Source organism: Dromiciops gliroides, chromosome 2 (assembly GCF_019393635.1).
Source record: "Dromiciops gliroides isolate mDroGli1 chromosome 2, mDroGli1.pri, whole genome shotgun sequence".
NCBI classification, from domain to species: Eukaryota; Metazoa; Chordata; class Mammalia; order Microbiotheria; family Microbiotheriidae; genus Dromiciops; species Dromiciops gliroides.
The window spans coordinates 139,235,120-139,260,310 of NC_057862.1; the positions used below are offsets into that span (position 1 = coordinate 139,235,120).

A 25,191-nucleotide genomic window follows, 5' to 3' on the forward strand; every position below is an offset into this window, starting at 1 on the left:
AGAACATTAAATCAAGCCTCTAGACAGATTCTGAAACTACAGAACCTGCAAAGGAGACAGAGAGACACAGTCTTCCAACCAGAGATAATTTAGAAGACTTCAGGAAAGGTCGGTCTCACTGGGGCAAAAAGGAGGCACAGCACACCACTGCTGCTCAACGCAGAGGAGGTCGGGGCAAGTCAGCAGGAAGCTGTGGGCCACAGTGGAGCAACTGAGACCTCTGGATCCTGGCTCAACAAGATGGTGGCACAACACAACAGTGGCAAAACCCACCTACACCAGCCGGGAGGGCAGGTTGCCAACTGGATGACCACCCATAGGACAGGTGTGACCAGGCTTTCCAATCCTGGGGCGGTAAGAAATCTACAAGCCCACAGAGGCCTCAGTGTAGAAAGCCAGTGATACAGCCCCAGCACAAGAAGCTTGAAACAGGGACCCTGGTGCTCCCAGAGCAGACCTCAACTTAAAAAAAAAAAAAAGGCTGCAGTATGAGTAAGAAACAAAAAAGAGCTCTCACCATTGAGAGCTTCTGTATCAACAGAGAAGAGGCAAACACAAACAATTGGGCAGTACCCCCAAATTGCCTACATGTGAAGCCTCAAGGGAAGATGAATTGGTCTCAAGAACAAAAAGTCTTCTTGGAAGAGCTCAAAAAGGATTTTAAAAATCAATTGAGAGAAATGGGGAAAGAAATGAAAGCAACACAAGAAAACTGTGAAAAAAGAATCAGCAGCTTGGAAAAGGAAGCACAAAGATTGACTGAAGAAAACAATTCCTTAAAAAATTCATCTGGGGTCAGCTAGGTGGCGCAGTGGATAGAGCACCGGCCCTTGAGTCAGGAGTACCTGAGTTCAAATCCAGCCTCAGACGCTTAACGCTTACTAGCTGTGTGACCCTGGGCAAGTCACTTAACCCCAATTGCCTTACTAAAACAAACAAACAAAAAAAATTCATCTGGCCAAATGGAAAAAAAGGTGCATAATCTCACTGAAGAAAACAATGATTTAAAAATTAAAATTGGACAGATGGAAGATAATGAATCCATGTGACACCAGGAATCAGTCAAGCAGAATCAAAAGAATGAAAAAATAGAAGAAAATGTGAAATACCTCATTGGAAAGACAACTGAACTGGAAAACAGATCCAGGAGAGACAATTTGAGAATCATTGGACTGCCTGAAAGCCATGATCAGAAGAAGAGTCTAGACACCATATTCCAGGAAATTATTAAGGAGAACTGCCCTGATATTATAGAATCAGAGGCTAAAATCATCATTGAAAGAATCCACCGATCACTTCCTGAAAGAGACCCCAAAAGGAAAATTCCAAGGAATATTGTAGCCAAATTCCAGAATTATGAGGTGAAGGAGAAAATACTACAAGCAGCCAGAAAGAAGCAATTTAAGTATCATGGAGCCACAGTCAGGATTGCTCAGGACCTGACAGCTTCAACATTAAAGGATTGTAAGGCTTGGAATATGATATTCCGGAAGTCAAAGGAGCTTGGATTGCAGCCAAGAATCTATTACCCAGCAAAAATGAGCATTCTCTTTCAGGGGAAAAGATGGACATTCAATGAAATAGGGGAATCTCAAGGTTTCCTGATGAAAAGACCAGAGCTGAATAGAAAATTTGATCTTAACATACAAGACTCAAGAGAAGTTTAAAAAGGTAAAAATGGAGGGGAAAAAGTTACTCAATAAGGTTAAACTGTTTAGATTCCTACACAGGAAAATAAGACTTCTAACTCTTGAGAACTGTATATTTATTTGGGCAGACAGAAGGATTATACACAGAGGGTATAAATATAAACTCTCTTTGATGTGATATCAAGAAAATTAAGTGGTTAAAAAGGGAGTTTATGGGGAGAAGAGGAAAGGGGAGGTGGAATGGGGTGAATTACATCATATGAAGAGGTACAAAAAACCTGTTACAATAGAGGGAAAGAAGGGAGGGGTGAACAGTGTTTCAACCCTACTCTCACTAGATTTGATTGAAAGAGGGAATGACATATACACTGATTTGGATAAGGAAACTTAGCTTATTCTTTAGGGAAGTAAAAGGGTAAGGGGAAAGGGGGGGACTGACAGAAGGGAGGGCAAGGGAGAAAAGGGTAAAGAAAAGGGAGGGGGGTTATAAAAAGGAAGGGCAGATTTGGGGAGGCAGGGGTAAGAAACAAGACGTTGGCAAGGAGGGATAGGGTGAAAGAAGGTGGGGTAAGTAAATAGAATGGAGGGGAATAGACAGCTAGTAATAATAACTGTGAATATGAGTGGGATGAACTCTGCCATAAAACAGAAGCAAATTGCAGAGTGGATTAAAAACCAGAATCGTACAATATGCTGTTTACAAGAAACACATTTGAAGCAGAGAGATACACACAGAGTAAAGGTAAAAGGCTGGAGCAGAATATATTATGCTTCAGCTGAAGTCAAAAAAGCCGGGGTAGCAATGCTTATCCCAGACAAAGCAAAGGCAAAAATAGATCTAATTAAAAGAGATAAGGAGAGAAACTACATCTTGCTAAAAGGTACTATAGATAATGAAATATCAATACTAAACATGTATGCGCCAAGTGGTATAGCATCCGAATTCTTAGAGAAGTTAAATGAATTCCAAGAGGAAATAGACAGTAATACTATATTGGTGGGGGATCTGAATCTTCCCCTCTCAGAATTACATAAATCTAGCCACAAAATAAATAAGAAAGAAGTGAAAGAGGTAAATAGAATGTTAAAAAAGTTAGACATGATAGATGTCTGGAGAAAACCAAATGGGGATAGAAAGGAATATACCTTTTTCTCAGCAGTACATGGCACATTTTCAAAAACTGACCATGTATTGGGCACAAAAACATAATCCATTGTAGAAAGGCAGAAATAGTAAATGCATCCTTCTCAGATCATGATGCAATAAAAATTACATGTAATAAAGAGCCATGGAAAGTTAGACTGAAAATCATTTGGAAACTATATAATTTCATTCTAAAGAATGAGTGGGTCAAACAACAAATCATAGAAACAATCAATAACTTTATCCAAGAGAATGACAATAATGAGACAACATATCAAAATCTATGGGATACAGCCAAAGTAGTGCTTAGGGGAAATTTTATATCTCTAACTGCTTACATGAAAAAAAAAAGAGAAAGTTTAGTTCAGTGAATTAAATTAGAAATCCCCAATTAAATACTAAATTAGAAATCCTGAAAATTAAAGGAGAAATTAATAAAATTGAAAGCATGGAAACTATAGAATTAATCAATAAAACTAAGAGCTGGTTTTTATGAAAAAAAAAACCAATAAAATAGATAAACCAGTGGTTAATTTGATTAAAAAAAAAAAGAAAGAAGAATACCAAATTACTGGTATCAAAAATGAAAGGGGTGATCTTACCACAAGTGAAGTGGAAATTAAAGCAATAATTAGGAACTATTTTGCCCAACTGTATGCCAATAAATTTGTCAATCTAAATGAAATGGATAAATATTTTTAAAAATACAAACTGCCCAGGTTAACTGAAGAGGATATAAAATCCTTAAATAAGCCCATATTAGAAAAAGAAATTGAACAAGCCATTAATGAACTACCTAAGAAAAAATCCCCAGGGCCAGTCGGTTTACAGGTGAATTCTACCAAACATTTAAAGAACAATTAATTCCAATATTATACAAATTATTTTGAAAAATAGATGAAGAAGTTCTACCAAATTCCTTTTATGACACAAATATGGTGGTGATACCAAAATCAGGCAGAGCAAAAACAGAGAAAGAAAATTATAGACCAATTTCCCTAATGAATATTGATGCAAAAATCTTAAATAAGATATTAGCAAGAAGATTACAGCAAGTGATCACCGGGATAATATACTATGACCAGGTGGAATTTATACCAGGAATGCAGGGCTGGTTCAACATTAGGAAAACTATTAACATAATCAACCACATCAATAGGAAATCTAACCAAAATCATATGATTATCTCGATAGCTGCAGAGGAAGCTTCTGACAAAATACAGCACCTATTCCTAATAAAAACACTAGAGAGCTTAGGAATAGGTGGAGCTTTCCTTAAAATAGTAAGCAGTATCTACCTAAAACCATCAGCAAGCATTGTATGTAATGGAGATAAATTAGAGGCCTTCCCAATAAGATCAGGGCTGAAACAGGGATGTTCATTATCACCTCTGTTATTTAATACTGTACTAGAAATGTTAGCTTTAGCAATCAGAAGAAAAAGGAATTAAAGGAATTAAAATAGGCAAGGAAGAAACAAAACTATCATTCTTTGCAGATGATATGATGGCATACTTAGAGAATCAACTCAAAAATTACTTGAGACAATTAACAACTTTAGCAAAGTATCAGCATATAAAATAAATCCACATAAATCATCAGCATTTCTATACATGACCAACAAAGGACAGCATCAAGAGATAGAGAAATTCCATTTAAAGTAACAGTAGATAATATAAAATACCTAGGAGTCTACTTGCTAAGACAAATGCAGGAACTCTATGAACACGATTACAAAACACTTTTCACACAAATCAAATCAGATCTAAATAATTGGAAAGATATCAATTGCTCATGGATAGACTGAGCTAATATAATAAAAATGACAATTCTCCCTAAATTAATGTACTTACTCAGTGCCATACCAATCAGACTACCTAAAAGTTATTTTATAGAGCTAGAAAAAATAATAACAAAATTCATCTGGAAAAACAAAAAGGCAAGAATATCAAGGGAAATAATGGAAAAAAATGCAAGGAAGGTGGGTTAGCTGTACCAAATCTGAAGCTCTACTATAAATCAGCAGTCATCAGAAATATCTGGTACTAGCTAAGAAATAGAGAGGAGGATCAATGGAATAGGCTAGGCACAGGAGACACAGCAGTAAATGACATTAGTAATGTACTGTTTGATAAACCCAAAGACTGCAGCTTCTGGGATAGGATTTCAGTATTTGACAAAAACTGCTGGGAAAACTGGAAGATAGTATGGCAGAAATTAGGCATAGACCAACATCTTACACCTTATACTAAAATAAGGTCAAAATGGGTACATGATTTAGACATAAGAGGTGATAGCATAGGTAAATTAGAAGAAGAAGGAATAGTCTACCTTTCAGATCTTTGGAAAGGAGAACAAGTTTATGACCAAACAAGAGATAGAGAATATTATGCAATGCAAAATGGATGATTTTGATTACATTAAATTTAAAAGTTTTTGTACAAAGAGAAGCAATGCATCCAAAATTAGAAGGGATACAGAAAGCTGGGAAACAATTTTTATGGCCAGTACTTCTGATAAAGGCCTCATTTCTAAACTATATCAGGAACTAAATCAAATTTATAAGAATCCAAGTCATTCCCCAATTGAGAAATGGTCAAAGGATATGAACAGGTAGTTTTCTGATGAAGAAACCAAGCTATCTATTGCTATATGAAAAAAATGCTCTAAATCACTATTGATTAGAGACATGCAAATTAAAACAACTCTGAGGTACTACCTGACACCTGTCAGATTGGCTAATATGACAAAAAGGGAAAATAATAAATGTTGGAGAAGCTGTGGAATAATTGGAACACTAATGCATTGTTGCTGGAGCTGTGAACTGATCCAACCATTCTGGAGAGCAATTTGGAATTATGCCCAAAGGGCTATAAAGTTGTGCATATCCTTTGACTCAGCAATAGCACTTTTGGGTCTTTTTCCCAAAGAGATCATAAAAAAGGGAAAAGGACCCACATGTACAAAACTATTTATAGCTCCTCTTTTTGTGGTGGCAAGGAATTGGAAATTGAGGGGTTGCCTATCAATTGGGGAATGGCTGGACAAGTTGTGTTATATGAATGTAATGGAATTCTATTGTGCTGTAAGAAACGATGAGCAGGCGGATTTCAGAGAAACCTGGAAGGATGTGCATGAACTGGTGATGAGTGAGATGAGCAGAACCAGAAGAACATTATACACAGTATCATCAACATTATGTGTTGATCAGCTTTGATAGACTAGATTCTTCTCACCAATCCAGCAATACAAGAAAAGGCCTTATGATGGAAAAGGCTCTCCAAATCCAGAAAAAAAAAAAAGAGGAACTGTGGAATATGGATGCTGATTTGACCATAATATTTCTTTTGGTTTTTTTTGCTGTTGTTTTTCTTTTGCTCTGATTCTTCTCTTACAACATGACTAATGCAGAAATATGTTTAATGTTATTATACACACACACACACACACACACATATGTATATATATACACATATATCACCTACATCAGATTACCTTCTGTCTAGGAGGGAGGAGAGAGGGAGAAAAATTTGAAATTTGAAATCTTATCTAAACAAAGGTTAAAAACTAAAAAACTAAATAAATTAATTTAAATTAAAAAAACAACAACTAGGCACTAGATGATGCTTTCTTTAAAACAACCCTGTCTGTATATGAATAAACACTCAACGAATTCTACAATCTGGTTCTAACCTTCCTTTCCAGTCCTGTGCCGTACCTCTGTTTCATGAATCCTGTGCTTTGGGCTAATTGAGCTACTTATTTTTTCCCTAGAATGCCCTCTTAGGCCTTTTACTTAGGTCGTTTCCTCTGTGTAAGACAACACCCTGATTCTTTCTCTATGGACTCATCTCCTACCTCCCTTTCCTCAGGCTTGAAATGATCTTTTTTTAAAATGAATATCTATGGGGGCAGTTAGGTGGCGCAGTGGATAGAGCTCTGGCCCTGGAGTCAGGAGTACCTGAGTTCAAATCCGGCCTCAGACTTACTAGCTGTGTGACCCTGGGCAAGTCACTTAACCCCAATTGCCTCACTTAAAAAAAAAAAAAAGAATATCTATGACAGTTTATACTTTCTATTATGTACCTAACTACACCCCACATTACATTATGCTTATCAGCATTTTCTTTACCTTATGCTGGTTTTATTATTGTCATAGTATAGTCATATGAAAAATACCTATTATTGATGCAATGACTTTGTAATTACATCAGCAGTATGTAAATATACTTCTATAGTTGCATCACTGCTTTTTTTACTTTTAATTATTTTTGTCAATTTGGTTGTGAGGTATTAACTTCAAAATTGTTTTAATTTACATGTTTGATTTAAGAGTTGTATATATATATTTTTTTTCCTTTTTTTTTTTTTTTTTGCAGGGCAATTGGGGTTAAGTGACTTGCCCAGGGTCACACAGCTAGTAAATGTTAAGTGTCTGAGGCCGGATTTGAACTCAGGTCCTCCTGACTCCAGGGCCGGTGCTTTATCCACTGCACCATCTAGCTGCCCCAAGAGTTGTATATATTTTTAACCCATGGCCAAATATTTATTTAAAATTTATGTTTCATCTTTTAAAAGTTATCCATATCTTTGAACCATTTATCATAAGGACTGACTATTGTCCCTTATAAATTGTATTCATTCCTTTGGGCGGGGTGGGGGGGGGGGCGGCAGGGCAGTGAGTGTAAGTGACTTGCACAGGGTCACACAGCTAGTAAGCGTCCAATGTCTGAGGCCGGATTTGAACTCAGGTCCTCCTGACTCCAGGGCCAGTGCTCTATTCACTGCACCATCTAGCTGCCCCTGTCCATTCTTTTTAAACTCAGTTTTTTTCCTTTTCATGAAGGTTTTTTCTTATATTATAATCTGTCTTTTTCTTCAAGTTCCACGCAGTCATCTTTATAAAGCTTTCACTGATTTTCTTTAATCTTCATGTCTAAATCCCCCACCATATCTCCCCTCCCCCCCAAAGATAAAAATAAACCTCCAAATCCCTCCAAATATATCCTTTTTTTTTTTTTTTTTTTTTTTGGTGAGGCAATTGGGGTTAAGTGACTTGCCCCAGGGTCACACAGCTAGTGTTAAGTGTCTGAGGTCAGATTTGGACTCAGGTACTCCTGACTCCAGGGCTGGTGTTTTATCCACTGTGCCATCTAGCTGCCCCAAGTATATGCTTTTCGAATACCGATCACCACTACTTTCTAGTCATTTATATATTTTATTCCTCCTCCCAATTTTTTTAGACCTAAGACTGTCTTGTTTTTTTATCCCTGTATAGCAGTTTACACATCATTTAATCCAATATATATTTGTTAAATTGAGATTTACATGGAAAAAATGTTATACATTCTTGGAGGTACATTAATGATCAGTTGGATTTTTGTCAACTTTTCCACTAAACATAATCACCATTTATTAAGGCAATTCATTTGGGGTTATACATAACTGGTTTATAAATCAATGTTTGGAGTACACATCCTGTTTATGAGCTGAGGCATCTGTATTTCCAGTATTTTTGATGGTATCTTCAAACGTTGAGTAATGTTTTTTCCCCTTTACTAGAAAGTGAACCTAGAGATGCTGGCACTGACCAACGGAGCTCTGGAATTATACGTCTTCATACCATTAAGCAAATTATTGATCGGGTAAGTTGTAAAAATAAATAATTCAGTTTGATAATGAACTGAATACATTTTGAAAATAAATCTATTGAGTATGTTAGAGTTGTCTCTCTTAAATATAGAAAACTATTCCTAAATTTATTGTCAGTGCAGTGGAAGAGCACGTATCAACCAGTAGTAATCACATCAGTGAGAAGCATATCATCATTATCATCATAAAAGCTAGCTTTTATTTAGCACTTTAAGGTTTTCAAAACACTTTACAAATATTATCTCATTTTATCCTTAAAAGTATCCTGGGTGGGGCAGCTAGGTGGCGCGCGCAGTGGATAGATCACTGGCCCTGGATTCAGGAGGACCTGAGTTCAAATCCGGCCTCAGACACTTAACACTTACTAGCTGTGTGACCCTGGGCAAGCCACTTAACCCCAATTGCCTCACTAAAAAAAAAAAAAGTACCCTGGGTCCTGTTATTATCCCCCACTTTTCAGATGAGGAAACTGGGACAGAAAGGTTGAATGACTTTCCTAGGATCACACATCTAGTAAACATCTGAGGGCTTAATTTGACCTCAATTGTTTTTTTGTTTTTTTGTTTGTTTTCTTTTTTGGTGAAGCAATTTGGGTTAAGTGACTTGTCCAGGGTCACTTAGCTAGTAAGTGTCAAGTGTCTGAGGCTGGATTTGAACTCAGGTCCTCCTGACTCCAGGGCCGGTGCTTTATCCACTGGGCCACCTGGGTGCCCCATGACCTCAAATTTTATCCTTGAATAACAATTAAATTTTGTACTTACATTGTTATGTGTGAATTGTGACTTTATTTTGTCTACTCTATGTGGTGTTTATGTGATATCTAGCCCATAGTAATGTTTTTATTCAAGGAATGACTCCTGCTGTTATTTTTTTCCTTTGCAGATTAGGTCAGAACACATTTAGGAGAGATATTTAATTTTGCCTCAATTACACATAGCTTTTATTATAAGTAACTTTAAGATGAACAATTTTAGAGATAATTAATTAGATGGAATTTTGATCCTACTAGTCATTGCGTGAAATTAATTAGCTCTTGATCCTGTATTTAAAAGAAATAATAAGGACAGGATGATTGTTTTAGTTTTGCAGTCTGTTGTGATTTTATAGTTATGGAATTTTTGCCTTCTTTGGTGAGAGCATCATTTTCTGAATTGGTAGGATTTTGTTTTTGGTTTTGTTTTTTGAGGCAATTGGGGTTAAGTGATTTGCCCAGCGTCACACAGCTAGTAAGTATTAAGGCTCTGAGGCTGGATTTGAACTCAGGTCATCCTGACTCCAGGGCCAGTACTCTATCCCCTGCGCCACCTAGCTGTGCCTGAATTGGTAGTTCTTTGAAAAGAGTTACCTATGTGGGAATCATTGTGATTTCTTTTTTTTTTTTTCTTATGCAGGATAAACATGCTTTATTAGATGTAACACCAAATGCTGTTGATCGTCTGAATTATGCACAGTGGTATCCCATTGTGGTATTCCTTAACCCTGATTCTAAGCAAGGTGTTAAAACAATGAGAATGCGATTGTGTCCAGAGTCAAGGAAGAGTGCCAGAAAATTATATGAACGATCTCATAAACTTCGTAAAAATAATCATCATCTTTTTACAAGTGAGTACATTGAAGAAAACTTAAAAAGCCAGTTTTTAAAAAAGTTCTGCATAAGGAGTCTACTTAGGCCCACTTCTTTATGGCAAAATTTATTCTATTCTTATCCTGTGCATTTCTTGGCTTTCAGAGGTTTATCATCGATCTTATCCTAGCAATATCAAGCTCTTTTTAAAGGGGAAATAGTATTTCATAATTGGGACACTCAACAAGGCAATTACCTTCCTCTGCAAACATTCCCATCTATCTTGCAAGTAATATAATACCTCATTTTGGTGGTTGAGCTGAAAGCATACCTTATATCTCAACTTCTGGTATCTTACTATCCATGAGACCAAATGAATACTTTGTTATTTTCAGCTACTATTAATTTAAATTCAATGAATGATGGTTGGTATGGAGCACTGAAAGAAGCTATTCAGCAACAGCAAAACCAGCTGGTTTGGGTTTCAGAGGGAAAGGTAAGAAATTTCACTAATATGTTTTTTGAATGTTTGCCCTGTATTTCAGAATTTTGTATTTTTGATGTCTCTTAGTCGCTTCATCATATAAGTGACAGTAATAGAAGGGGAGAGGTTGGGGAATCAAGTAATAAGCTTTGGTTATTAGAGACAGAATCTATGTCTATATGAAGTTTAAACTACGTTTACTGGTGTTTGAAGCTCTTACAGCTCAACAATTCTAATTAGTCCAGTCATTGAATTGCTGCTTCATTAAAAAATCTCAGACCAACTTTATTTATTACTATAGTCATATTAAATATTTTTTGCTATTGTCTTTAGTTTTATACAAAATCTTTCTTGGGGGTGGTGGGCAATGAGGGGTTAAGTGACTTGTCCAAGGTCACACAGCTAGTAAGTGTCAAGTGTCTGAGGTCACATTTGAACTCAGGTCCTCTTGACTCCAGGGCTGGAGTCTATCCACTGTGCCACCTAGCTGCCCCTATACAAAATCTGGATGGGCATTCCTTTTTAGGGTAAATTTAATATTTTCCCTAACTAAAAGTGAAGCAAATTTTTAGTTTCTTTTGTCATCTTTATTTCATATGGTCCTAACAGTGCAGTATAATAGCTTTGTTAGTTTTTATTAAGCTTAGTTTACAGACTATAAGGGGAGATTGTGGGTACCTGTGTTTTTGGTTTGTGGGGTTTTTTGTCATTGTTGTGTTGTGATGGTGTTGCTGTTTTGCCCAACTCTTTTCCCTATCCATTCCTCATCCTCCTGGGCATGGCCTCCATTTTCCTCTACCTGGCTGTGTGTCTACAGGAGCTCTGGCAGTGCATGCTGCATGTTTAAGACAACAGTGCCTATTCAGAAAAATATATACCCTTTGCAAGAAGATATTATAAAACATTCACATTTAGAAGTAGTATCTGTAATAATATTTCAGAATTATGGTTTTTCTTCTGCCAGTTTAGGGGTTACAAATAGTTCATGTTTATTCACAAGACAGGGTTGAGTAACTGATATTTCAAGTAGGACACTGTACACAGTAAAAAGTAAGTGGAAGAAACCACATAACTACTTTTATGACAACACCAATTATATGATCAGTTTTTACTCTCACAGCATCGAGTAAAAGTAATTGTAATCATATCCTTAGCATTAGGACATTAGTAGCTGAAATAATATTGTTGTTATAATATCCCCCTTAACCAGTGATAATAGAAAATGGAGAATACTTTGTGTAGATTAATTTTACAAAGGCATCTGCTGAGAAAATAAATTTAAATATAAAGTATATTTAAATTAAAATACATTACTAGTAAAAACTCCCTTCAATTTTCCTTAATTTATTCTTCTGAGATTATTATGACCTTCCTACTTTGCTGTCCCAGTTTTCCTCTTTTCATCCTTAAAAAATGAATTAAATCTTTTCATTGTGATAGTTTCAAAAATGAAAACATAGTAAAATCATAAATATTTAGATCAAGTTTTGTTTTGCTCATATCCAATTAGATGTCTTCAAGATGAATGGATGAATTTCCCACTTAAAACTACTTCATATAATATTGATTTCCCTGTCAAAGTTTCAGTGACTTAACCTGTGGAGTGTTCCTTCCTGTCATATCTGAGATAGTCTTATGGTCACCCAATCATGCCATGAAGTCATCTGAATTCCCTTTATTGAATGTCATAAAAGATGTTGGCCTGGCAGCATTTCCTGGTTCTAAGTGAACCCATGCTTCTTATTCCCTTCAGTGTCCACAGTCTCCATATTTCTTAAGATGATCAGCTGCCTTAGAGAACTGAAAACAAATAGCGAGTAGGTGAAGTGGCTAATTCTGAATGATTCTTCCCCAAGATGTTACCACCTGAGTGACTGTTGAGGTCACTGGAAAGTTGGGAGTTATGGGCAATCAGTATGGGTGAACTGACTAGTTGAGAACAAGAGAGTAAAGCCTTAGAAATTTCTTTCCTAATACACTGAAGAGCTCTGAAGTCTTTCATCTAAGCAAGGTGTTCTGCTGAAAGTAAGAGCTATATTTCTACATGGCAGACATTGGTCTATCATATTACCGAAGCAGTGCTCAGTGTTATGTTCCAGGCTGCCACTTGATGCACACACTCCTGGAGTGCCTGCCATAGAACTGAGACTTGTTCTCTTGGGGAATGCCAGTTGATAGTATTAACGGAGAAGCACAGTTCTGCCTCCATGCTAGATAGCCTACTTCTAACACTTCACCACTGTAAGAAGGATTTTTTTTCAATTTTATGTATTCCCTTTAAAAAGAAAAGGGAAAAAAGAAAAACAATACTAAACCCTCTGGATTTTTCTTCAGTATTTAGATGTACCTGGAGGCATACTCTCTTTGAGGGTTGTGCTTTAATAACTGGATTATGCTCTTGTGCCTGGTAAACAGCCTTACATTAATTGCAGTCAATAACAGGTCGGTGAGTTCTCATTTAGAAAGTACTTTCCCCCAGCATTTCTCATTTTTCTTCTCTTCTATGCTGGGGAACTTGAAATGTTTGAATCAGTTCATGTCTTAATTACTTGTAAAAGAGAACATAACTGCCTTTTGGAACAGAACTATCTTTTGGAAACTTCTTTTATAAGGAATCATTTATGTCTTCCTAAGTTTTAATGGGAGGTCGTATCTCTGGTAGTGATGCTTTCCATAATACTTTCCAGAAAACCTTCAACCAGATATCAGCATCAGCTTTTTTTGAGAGTTGCTTTCTAAAGATAGGACTTTGTTCTTGCTTGAGTAGAACTATTCCATTGATTATGACAGTTTTTCTTCCATTGCTGTTAAGCCAGTATGCTGGTGCTTCTGCAAGCTTGTTCGTTGGCATTCCTTTTCTTCCTCATGCTCTGGGATAGGATTCCACTAACTAGACTATAGACAAGGATGATACAGGGATCCTTCATTGCCTCTTTTGGTTGGGTTCCTAAGACTTGGATTAGCCAACATCTGATTCATCCAGAAGTTTCGGCTAACAAGGGATGCTCTGTGTGTCTGCATGTATGCTTGTACAGTTCTTCTTGACCTTTACCCATCATAAATTTGAAGCAAGTAGATTTGATTTTTCCAGAGGAGAATATCTTTTCCAGTCTCCCCTTGTAAAAATAAAGGTCATCTCTTTTAAAATATTGAATAAAGTTTTTAATTTACTTTTATTTGACCCAGGCGGATGGTGCTACAAGTGATGACCTTGATTTGCATGATGATCGTCTATCCTACCTGTCAGCTCCAGGTAGTGAATACTCAATGTATAGCACGGACAGTAGACACACTTCTGACTATGAAGACACAGATACAGAAGGTGGGGCCTACACTGATCAAGAACTAGATGAAACTCTTAATGATGAGGTTGGGACTCCCCCGGAGTCTGCAATTACACGGTCCTCTGAACCTGTAAGAGAGGACTCCTCTGGAATGCATCATGAAAGCCAAACATACCCTTCTTATTCACCACAAGCGCAGCCACAACCAATTCATAGAATAGACTCCCCAGGATTTAAAACAGCCTCTCAACAGGTAAGCAGCAAACATTAAACATTTTCTAGCTGTAGGTGCATTATTCAGTTTTAAAATGTGGGAATTGATGTAAAGAGAGTATATATTTTGTCCTTTTTCCAGACAAAGAATTAGTCACCAATTTGGATGTGAGAATATTAAGAACTTCTAGGTCTCTTAAATGGTTTCACTTAATATAATACATAAAATGGTAAAATAATTTCCCAGAAGCTAGAATGAGGCAGTGAACTTTTACCAGTACACTTAAAATATGTGTACACAGTATATCTTATATTAAAAATAAAAGCTTAAACTAAAGTGGAAAGTCAACAGTGTACCAGAAGCACTATATTTAAAATATTTTAAACACTTCACAGAAAGCAGAAGTCTCATCTGCAGTCCCTTACCCTTCGTCTGAAACACACTCTTCATCAACCTCTGCTGTTAATCCTAATGTAAATCTAACTAATATCCAACTGGAGGAGCCAGTCCCAGCTCCTTACAACTCCTATCAGCCACAAGCGGGCCCCTTAACACCACCAAGTACTGAGACATCTCAAATAGTGCTAAGAGATCAAGAACCATCATTGTCGTCGCATGTAGATCCGGCAAAGGTACCTGTGCTGCACTGTTGCACTAACTTGCTGTTGTCCCAAGCTAGCACCATGAACGTTTTTTGCTTTGCCCCTTTTAAGGATTCCTTTTGCTTTTTACTATGGGCTTATGTAGTTTAGTGCACTTAAATCAGTATGAATTATTAAATGTTTTAGCTTGCATGGCTTCCAAATGTATACTTATTGTCTAAAAATGGATATTTTCAATCAATGATTTTTGCTGAATATTTTTATTTCTAAGCTTATTTTTTTATTTATTGCCAATTCCTAATTGCTTACCAGAGAACCTTGATGAAAAACCTCACTGAAAATTATACTGTGCTTTTCTTTATATTCTTAAATTTCAGATATAAAAATCAAATGAAACAATAGCTCAGCGAATCATAACTTGGCTACTTTTTAAATAGCTAAATTATTTCTTACTTGAATTTATTTTCGTAGATTGTGACACTATGTATCTGCATTTTAAACTTTGGGCTTTCTCCTAATCAAAATAACAGCCTAGTAACTGGCCTTTTCCTCTAATCTAAATGTAACCTGATAATTGTTTGCAGAAAATACCTTTTTTTCCCCAGGTTGTTCGTTTGTTTTATCTAATAAAATTAGACTGGGATTATTAACCAGATATTTACAGCTAAGCTTATGTGTTCCACATAGGTATATAGAAAAGAACAGTATACTGAAGAACCACCAAGACAAAATTATGTTATGAAACAGTTACCTGTTAACCAACCAGTGCAGAGACAGGAAAAAGAATCTAATTTGAGCTATGAACCTCAACCACCTTATGCAGAAAAACAATCCAGTAGAGATATTGAACCACCTGCATTCAAGTATGATTCCACCAACTATACAGATCAGTTGTCTAGAAGCTATGACCCTCGCCTGCATTATGATGATCATCGCACACCTTCTTATGAAGACCAGTGGTCATATTATGATGACAAACAGCCTTACCAACAAAGGCCTTCCTTTGATAATCAGCACTCTAGAGATTTTGACCCTAGACAGCATCCTGATGAGGCTTCAGAACGTGCTTACTTTCCAATACAACCTCGTTTTGAAGAACCAACCCCAGCATCTTATGACAGTAGGTCACGCTATGACCAACCCCCTAAAAATTCTAGCCTACGATATGAAGAACAGCCAACTTCTGGATATGATATTCATGGTAGATATAAGTCAGAAACACAGCCTTACTCTTCAGCAATGTCCAAGTCTTCTGAAGCCAAGCAGTATTTTGATCAGTACTCTAGAAGTTATGAACAAGTACCACCACAAGGGTTTAATGCTAAAGCAGGGCATTATGAACCTTCTTCCCATGGCTCTACAGGTGTTCCTACTCTAATACCTTCTTCTCAAAAGACAGAAGTGCTCCCTTCAAACACCAAACCACTTCCACCACCACCTACTATAATTGAAGATGAAGAAGATCCAGCAATGAAGCCACAGTCTGTCCTTACTAGAGTCAAAATGTTTGAAAACAAAAGGTCAGCATCATTAGAAAGTAAGAAGGACATTAATGACACAGCTGCTATTAAGGTAAATATGTAAAAGAAAAGGAATTTTTATGATTACTTTATTATCACAATATAAAAGTTTTAAAATCTTTTCTATTCTTAAACCTTAAAGTTTAAGTAATTAGTAATTAATTGCTTCAAAGATATAATATGTCATCTTTTTCCCCCCCTTATAGCCCCCAGAAATAGCACCTAAACCTGCAGTTGCTCCCATCAGTGGTTCTAAATCTACTTCTCAGAATCAGTTCAGTGAGCATGATAAAACACTGTACAGGTGGGTGTATTGTTATTTAATAAAGAAGTTTGGATTGTGGTATAAAACTACATTTTTTGGTTATTTATGCATTTAGTAGTTCAATAAAGACTACTTTTACTCTTGTTAGGGTAGGGCTAGAGACTGGATCTTTGATTTCCTTTACAAGGAATGCCCAGATGAAGAAGCGCCCTCTACTAATTCAGGTTGGCACCTTCTCCACAACTTAATACTAGGGAGTTGCTTAGAGTATGAAGTTAAGTAACAGCCAGTATGTCTTAGAGGGAGGAATTAACTCAAGTCTTTCTGGCTCTAAGGGCCAGCTCTCTGTATATTGCTCTATAATGCTTCTCTTAGTAAAAGGGAAGAAAGATGAGATGAAAAGAATCATATGACTAAAAATCTCAACTGCCCTTACATTTATTTGGATTGCATATGAGATAGATTAGGCAGGGAAGGTGAAAACAATCTTATGAACAATTCTTAAGTTGTTTAAAAAAAATGTCTTTCAAGTGAGGAAGTTATACTGCACAAGCGGTTTCTTTGTAGCTAAACTTTTTATGGCTTTAGGTTGGAAAAAAATTTTAAATACATTTTAGCTTCTTTCAGACAATGATGTATTATTGATCATTTCACAAACTTTACTTTAGCTTTTTACACTTTATGACATTCTTCCTAGGCTACATTCTGAATTTCCCTGCCTCCTTAATGTTTATCAAATACAATTTAACCTTTTTATGAATCATAGGCATGAATATATAATTACACAATATAATTGTATAATTAGTATCGCCATTGTGGTCTGTTTGTCCTTGCAATAAATAGTCACAGGATTATGGTTCAGAGCTTATATGTCAACATGTAACTTTGGTAACATTCCTGACAATTTGCTGTTAGGCTATCACTGGTCACTTCTTCCTATTATCAGTATGTCTCTAGAAATATCTTCCCTTTTAAACTGCTTCTAGTGTGCTACAAGCTAGGAAAACAGAAAGCTTTGCTTGTTATGATTGTGTCTGAAATAGGTAAAAAGCTGGCAGGTGTTTGTGAATAAGATACTTGATTAAGCTTTCTAGTTCCTTAGGAAGGCTCTAGAAACTGGAAGTTAACAGGTAAATAAGGTATTTTAAACATTCATTTGATTTTTAAAGCGAAAAGTGTAGGATATGCTTACAATAGCCTACCTTCCAGTTCTATATCTTTGAAGTTTTCATTGTAAATTTTATATCATAACATGAGTTTGAAGGACTTACATGTTCATGTACTAGGTCCCCAGAACCACAGAAACCTCAGGTGAAGGCACCTGAAGATATTGTTCGGTCAAATCACTATGATCCTGAGGAAGATGAGGAATACTATCGAAAGCAACTCTCATATTTTGATCGAAGAAGCTTTGAAAACAAACCTTCAGCACAAGTTCCTGCCAGCCATCTCATAGAGTCTGCCAAACCAATTCATTCTTCAAATCAACTAAGTTTTTCTAGTTATTCTAAGTAAGTTGTTTAATTTGAGATGTTGTAAGTAAACTGTTATCATGTAAGATTGAATTTGTCAGGAGAATGATAATAGATGGAGAAGTCGTGTGCTTTTCAATAAGCTTTAAAATTATAATAGTGTATAGATGTTTTGTAATTCAAGGGGTTTGGGGCAGCTATGAAGACTTTGTATTAAATTATGGTCTGAGAAGGTAACATTCAACTTGTAGTAGAAAGAATTCCTAAGTAAAATCTACACATAGAATGTATAGGTAAAGTTTGTGCTTCCTTTTTCTTAAGACATAGGGATGTGGGTAGGATATAGACTATACAATCATAATGCTCTTATAAGATGCTTCTTGCATTTGTAGGACCATAATTTTAAAAAATGACTATTTTGGGGGGCAGCTAAGTGGCGCAGTGGATAAAACACCAGCCCTGGATTCAGGAATACTTGAGTTCAAATCCAGCCTCAGACACTTGACACTTAGTAGCTGTGTGACCCTGGGCAAGTCACTTAACCCCCATTGTCCTGCCAAAAAACCAGATTTTTTTTTTTAGAAGAGTTTTAATAGGAAGCAACATGATTTAGGGGAAAGAATGCTGACTCTAGGGTCAGAGAATCTGGATTCAGATCCCTCCTGATATTTTAGTCCTTGTGTGACCCTGGGCAAGTTACTGAAACTCAGGATTGTAACTTTTCTAATCGGTAAAACAAGGAGATTGGGCTAGAGAATGAACAGCGTGGCTTATTGAATAGAGTAGCTTTGGGACTGTGGGCAAGTCACCATCTGTTTCTCCAGGTATAAAATACAATGGGAGATAAAGAAATGTTATCAGAATTGAAAGAGATTTTATGTATGTGTGCATGCATGTGCATGTATCGGTGAATATATACTCTTACACCCACATGACAAACTTGGCAAAATTTAATGTGCTATATAAGTGCTAGCTATCGTTATTTTTATTATCCTATGACTTTTTTTTCCAACCTGTGTCTTCTGTAACATTTTTTAGTGCAGAAAAGAATCATTAAGAATGGTAGAATTACGGGGCAGCTAGATGGCGCAGTGGATAGAGCACCGGCCCTGGAGTCAGGAGTACCTGAGTTCAAATCTGGCCTCAGACACTTAACACTTACTAGCTGTGTGACCCTGGGCAAGTCACTTAACCCCAATTGCCTCACTAAAAAAAAAAAGAAAAAAAAAAAAAAAGAATGGTAGAATTAGATGAAATAATTTTCCAAACAACAAATAATATGGGATGTAAAGTCACAGTGAATACTGACCTACTTTCACTATTGGAAGATCCAGGCCCAGGGTTAGAAAGGAAGAAAAACAAATGCAGGTTATTAGACTTTAAGAATTATACAAAGATAAAATTTGTCATCTGAGTTCATGTATAGTTGTGGGTAAGGGTCTATGATAGCGAATCTTTTTGAAAATACATCTAAAGTTTTTCTCTTCTTAAAGCTTGAATCACATTTCATTTTGAAAATATCTAGGAAGGAATTGATGCTAGACAGAGTTGCTTCTTTTACATGTATTTTTAAAATGTGCAGATCTATGGTCATCCTAGTAAGTTGGCCAATTCAGGCACTTCGTTTGATAGTCATTTCCTGATGTCCAGTTTGGTTCTGCATACTTAAATGTGTATTCATTTCTTTTGCAGCATTTTTCCTTTTAATTAAAGAGTTGACTCAATTATTCACTGCCAGATTATCATTTGCCTGCTTTTTTACCCACTTCACTACTTACTTTGCCTACTTGTATACTTACTTAACATTCTTGTTGGATGAAAGGATGAATATTAAAATTTGCTCACTTTACTATTCAGTTTTGGGAGTAGCTAACATTAGCTAAGTAGACTGGTAGGGTCACTAAAATTTGTGTGTGTATACACATACACACATATGTACATAAACACATATATTCAGTAGTAATTTCTCTGAACAAGTGAGTATTAGTTATATTTTTTAATAGGCCAAATGCTGCTTAGAAAGCAGTGTTGCAATTATTGATGGTTTTTAGTGTTTGAAAATGACAGTTTAGACCATCTCCTAAAAATTTATTAGAATGACTTGTTTTTCTTTCGTTCTTCTATTGCATTTGCTTTGCTATCACCTAGATTTCTTGGCTCTTACACTAGCTATGACTACTTGAAAAGGAGCATCAAGTGGTAAGATTGGCATTAATGTGAGGATGTTTTTAAGGTGTCCTCCCCCTGTGGCTTTTGTCACTGGCATTATGTGCACTTTCAGACTTTAAAGACATTTTCAAATTTTTCTAGTCTAAATATCTGTGAAAGCAAATAACTTTTTAGTTTGGAACTAATTATTAGCTTGAAGTTCCTTGGGACAAGTCTACTTTGTCACATGTAAACACGAAAACACATTGTTTCATGTAAAAGTAAAAGTGCAGTTCTTAATAAATAATCTGTGCACATAAAACTAGTGAAGTTTAGGCTGATTGTTTCTGAGGTTTAGATGGCATGGTTGCAATTATGGGTTTCTTCAGATAATTTCTATTAAATGTGCATTTTTGTATTATGTATTTGTGATTGGCATTTTATTGGGGGAGGGGAAGCAAAATAGGCATAATTTAACTTAAATGAGCCTTGTAAATAAAAGTATACCTACTTACCTAGATAACCTTAAAATATTTCTACAGGAATATGGGTGGGGTGAAACTGACCAAACATAACCAATTTTATTTATTTTGTACGCCTAATAGCATTGGATGTTATTTGTATAAAAAGGAATGTTCTTCATATATTGTTTATTTTCTGACTACGTAGAGGTAAAAGGATTGAGGTTTCTATTCCCCATCTACAGAATCAGAGCCAGTAGACTTGGGTCTAATGAAAGTTAAATCATTAATGAAAGATCATTCCTCTGCAGGATATTTGCAAGGCTTGCTTAAGATATATTTATTGAGAAAGACAACAAATTGGATGTTGAGTGAGTCACAGTTTTCAAGTATACCCAGAATTTCATCTGCCTTTTGATTGCCATCTTCTGAATTTTTTTAAACTAATATTCTTAAAGTACTTGTATTGTCTTGATTTCTTTTGTGCTTAAAATGATTGACATTGCACTTAGACTTTGTATAGAACATCTCCCAAAACTCATAGGAAAAATTTTTTTAAAGAGCTTTACTGCAAGGAAAAAAGTGACAATTAGGAACATTTTTAAGTCTGTTTGGCCAAATGTGGATTTCTGAGTATTACCATTTTCCTCCATAATATTTTAACAGGGGAAAGCCTATTGAAACTGACATTATGGATAGATCTTTTGGTGAAAAACGCTATGAATCAGCTCAAGTTACTCCTCCACCACCTCCACCTCCTTCACAATATAGCCAACCATCTCAGCCTATTACCAACTCTTCACTGTCTCTCCATACACACCCCAAGGGACTCATTTCTGAAGGTATGAGGTTAAAAACTGATTTAAAGTATTAATAAACAGAATAATTTGTTTTTACCATGTATATTACATTTTCAAGTCTGTAACAGGATAAATATCTTACTGAAAATAAATACACTGTCAGCATGAGTTTAAAAGAGTATACTTTTTGTTGGTTATTGAGTAGCTATTTGTTTTGGGGTACCACCAGATTTACTGTGGGTTTTATTGTACATTTTTTATGTATCCCCAAATTAGTTACTGTGCTATTATTTTATCCTTTGTGTGAAATGCCCTTTAGTGAAACATAAGATTACAAAATTAACTCATAGTTTCTATTAATAGCAACTTATTAAAAAGATATAAAAATGATCTTTAGATGTATTAACAATGAGTTAGTTAATCAGTTGTGCCCTTAGTAATTTGATAAATACATTGGCTTCTATTATTCAATTTCAGTGTAAGCTTCACTTCCATATCTCAATTTCTAAAGATTCTAACATTTCTGTCTTTTGAGAATTGTACCAGATTATCAATTCCATTGAATCCAAATATTTTTCTGTGAAGATTAACCTCATAAATATCCCATAGCAATATATAGTTGACCTTTTAGGAATAAAGAATGAATGTATCCACTTTTCACCTTACCACAACTTAAGTGATCAAGGGAGGAATTTTCCCCTTCAAAAATGATAACACTCATTTAAAATAAAACGGCTCCATTTCTTTTTCCCATCCCCCCCATCCCAGACCGTCTCTTACCCCATGAACGCTACTTTGACCATTTATAAGATTTCTTGGCATATAAGGAACCTGTTTTCTCCTAAACAGGCATCTGAGGAAGAAACACTTGATATTTCTCCATTTCTGCCTTATTGTTCCCGGAAGGGGAATAAGAGCTCACTTGCTTCTTGAGAGTCATAATGTAGCTTTGAACTTGACTTTCAGACCACAGCCCCCAAAAGATGAGGTGAAATAGGTAGGATACTTGGGCTTGCCAAAGAGTTAGAACAGTTTCAATGAAGTTCTGAGATATATATCTTTGTGTTTTCTTCTTATGTTTTATGGATACTTAGAAAAAGAAATCATTGCTCTCGCTTTCCATTGATTACTCCTCTCTCTGATTAGAACCCTCTTGTCATATTTTTTTCTTTTTCAGGGAATTCTTTGTCATTGGACTTTCAGAATTCTTTAGTGTCCAAGCCAGAACCACCTCCATCTCAAAATAAGCCACCAACATTCCGATCTTCAAACCGAGAAGATACTGTTCAATCTACTTTTTATCCTCAGAAAAGTTTTCCTGACAAAGGCCCAGTTAATGGAACTGAACAAACTCAGAAAACAGTCACTCCAGCATACAATCGATTTACACCAAAACCTTATACAAGTTCTGCCAGACCATTTGAACGAAAGTTTGAAAGTCCTAAATTCAATCACAATCTCTTGCCAAATGAAACTCAACATAAACTGGAGTTGTCACCCAAGGCTCCAAATTCCCCCAAAACATTTTTGAAAGCACACAGTTCATCACAACCTCCTGAATTTGACAGTGGAGTAGAGACATTCTCAGTTCAGACAGATAGGCCCAAATATCAACCAAACAATAGCAGTACAGTGCCTAAAGCCATTCCTGTAAGGTAAGGATCACTTTTTTTTTAACCCATTCAAACTTGTTTAGACTTAGAGCTTTAGGATTTTCATTTGTTTGTTGTGTGAAGCTATAATTTAATGTAGTTAATGTGTCCCTATGTGATTTAAGCCTTGCAGTGATAACTTTAACACCACCACTCCCACACTTTAAACGAAATAATTGAAAAAGTCTACCATCCTAAATTTCATTATTGTGAAGGGGTTTGTGTGTTACAAAGCCATTTCCAACTCATGGAATAATTTATTTACAGATACATTTTGTAGTCCTTGTTTATGGAATAGCCCTATAAGCAGAAGAATCTGGTTGTTTTTTTCCCCTTGCTAAATAGAATCTACTTAATCCCTGAAGTTAATATCAGAGATCAAGATCTAAACCATAGAAAATGGGGTAAGGGTAGTAAAGGAAGCATGCTCATTATACTACTTCTTGCTCTAGTGGGTCCAAAACACCTGTTTTTATTTGACATATTCAGGTGCTTGATGTAGTTCATTTTCATAGATTTTCGGTCTTTTTAAGGTTTGGTCTTAAATCCATAACTATTCATAAATGAGAATTTAGTTACATTTCTTGTCTTTCTTTTGTTGCTTTTGTGCCTTAATTGAACTTTTCATGAATTGAAAACACTGACAACATTTCCTATTATGACAAGTTTTCTCTCTTTCTAGGATTAAAAAACTATCTCCTGGTGCTCTGGTATTAGTTTACACCTATCACATAATCTTGATTGTCCCAGAACTTAATTCTATGTTATATTCTTAATTCAGTGTTATGTTAGTGTTATTTTCTTCGTCTTGCTAGTCTGTTTTTCCCCTTTTAAAAAACTTATTTCAAAAGCCACTTTGTTCAAGAAGCCTGCTAGGATTCATTCCTATACACCTTGAAATCATAACCCCTTACTACAGCTCTTCTTGATTGATCAGTATGTGTATTATCTTTTAAGTGTTAAGTTTTTTCTGATATGTAAGTTTAAATTGAAAACTTGATGAATTTCAGGACTTTAGTATCCCTGAGTTATACTATCATTGGGAGATACAATTGAACTTGAAATAGTAATTTAAGTTTTTATGACTTATAATCATATAGATATTTTAAATTTATTTTTAAGCCATTTTACTCTCAGGTTACTATTTGTCAGATACATAACTTTGGATTCCAAAAGCTTTACTATATAATAAATGATAGAGATGTATTACTTAGTTACAGAAATTAAATTTCTAAAATAAGAACATGTCCTTATTTTTTAACCATAACATACATATGTATGAGATAAAAGGTTTCATAAGGAAAGAGAAAACTTAATTCAGTGGCTCTGTGATATCAATATAACTGCTTCTGTTGGTACATATCCCAACTGTTCCATACCTTCTTATAAAAATATTCTTTCATACCACATTCCTTAAATGTTTATATAACTCTCAGTCCTTCAGCTTTGGAAGATGACGAGGATGAAGATGGTCATACTGTTGTAGCCACAGCAAGAGGAATTTTTAATAGCAATGGTGGTGTCTTAAGTTCCATAGAAACTGGAGTTAGTATAATTATTCCACAAGGGGCCATTCCTGAAGGAATTGAGCAAGAAATCTATTTCAAAGTTTGCCGAGATAATAGCATCTTACCACCTTTAGATAAAGAAAAAGGTAAGTGTATGATATTCCTAAAAATTACTATTATATTTTTGTTCCATAAGAAGTTACAATCAGTTGTCATGGTAGTTCTATTAAATTTATATACTGAATCCCTTATTATGGAGCTATGGGGAGTTAGGAATATAGCTCAGTATTGAATGGTCACGTTCTATAAGTTTAAAAAAAACCACCCTCAAAACTTGGTAAATCAGAAATATTTGCCAAGGTAAAAAGTAAGTTTTATTATTGTCTACATGCCATTTTCCCGAGTAATCCCACTTTGCAACATGTTTATTATAATAGAATTTAAAGTTCTTGAGGAAAGGAATTATTCTTATTTTTACTTTTTTAGTGCTTAGCATGGTGTCTTGGATGTAGTGTTTGGTGAATATTTGTTGAATTTAGACAGTTTACCTTTGAAGTTTATGTATAAAAGAACTACTCCCACCCACAACCTGGCTTTCAACAATCACTATTTTCTAAGAAATACCTTCAGGACATATGGAGGTAAAATAGATCAATTCAATAGCCACATAAATTGATTCATAGTTAGGATAAGCTGGATTCTCCTGCTGCACTGATACAATCAGATTAGAATATGAAAAACGTTCTGAAAGTTCTTATCAGAAATTAGGAAC

General features: G+C 35.5%; 1 protein-coding gene across 10 annotated transcripts in view; it reads left to right on the forward strand.

Moving 5' to 3' along the window:
• The window catches only part of TJP1 (tight junction protein 1), a 306,237-nt gene that overhangs the window by 275,961 nt on the left and 5,085 nt on the right, over nt 1-25,191 (forward strand). For 4 of the 10 annotated variants that reach the window (XM_043983429.1, XM_043983431.1, XM_043983433.1 and 1 more), the window contains 12 exons: nt 8,356-8,438; nt 9,837-10,047; nt 10,405-10,505; nt 13,680-14,030; nt 14,387-14,623; nt 15,281-16,165; nt 16,320-16,417; nt 17,665-17,889; nt 19,999-20,049; nt 21,126-21,301; nt 22,437-22,914; nt 24,348-24,565. In XM_043983429.1, coding sequence (XP_043839364.1) covers nt 8,356-8,438; nt 9,837-10,047; nt 10,405-10,505; nt 13,680-14,030; nt 14,387-14,623; nt 15,281-16,165; nt 16,320-16,417; nt 17,665-17,889; nt 19,999-20,049; nt 21,126-21,301; nt 22,437-22,914; nt 24,348-24,565 — 3,114 coding nt within the window. The remainder of the gene's footprint in view (nt 1-8,355; nt 8,439-9,836; nt 10,048-10,404; nt 10,506-13,679; nt 14,031-14,386; nt 14,624-15,280; nt 16,166-16,319; nt 16,418-17,664; nt 17,890-19,998; nt 20,050-21,125; nt 21,302-22,436; nt 22,915-24,347; nt 24,566-25,191) is intronic. The other 6 variants (XM_043983432.1, XM_043983434.1, XM_043983435.1 and 3 more) reach the window with 3 other exon arrangements.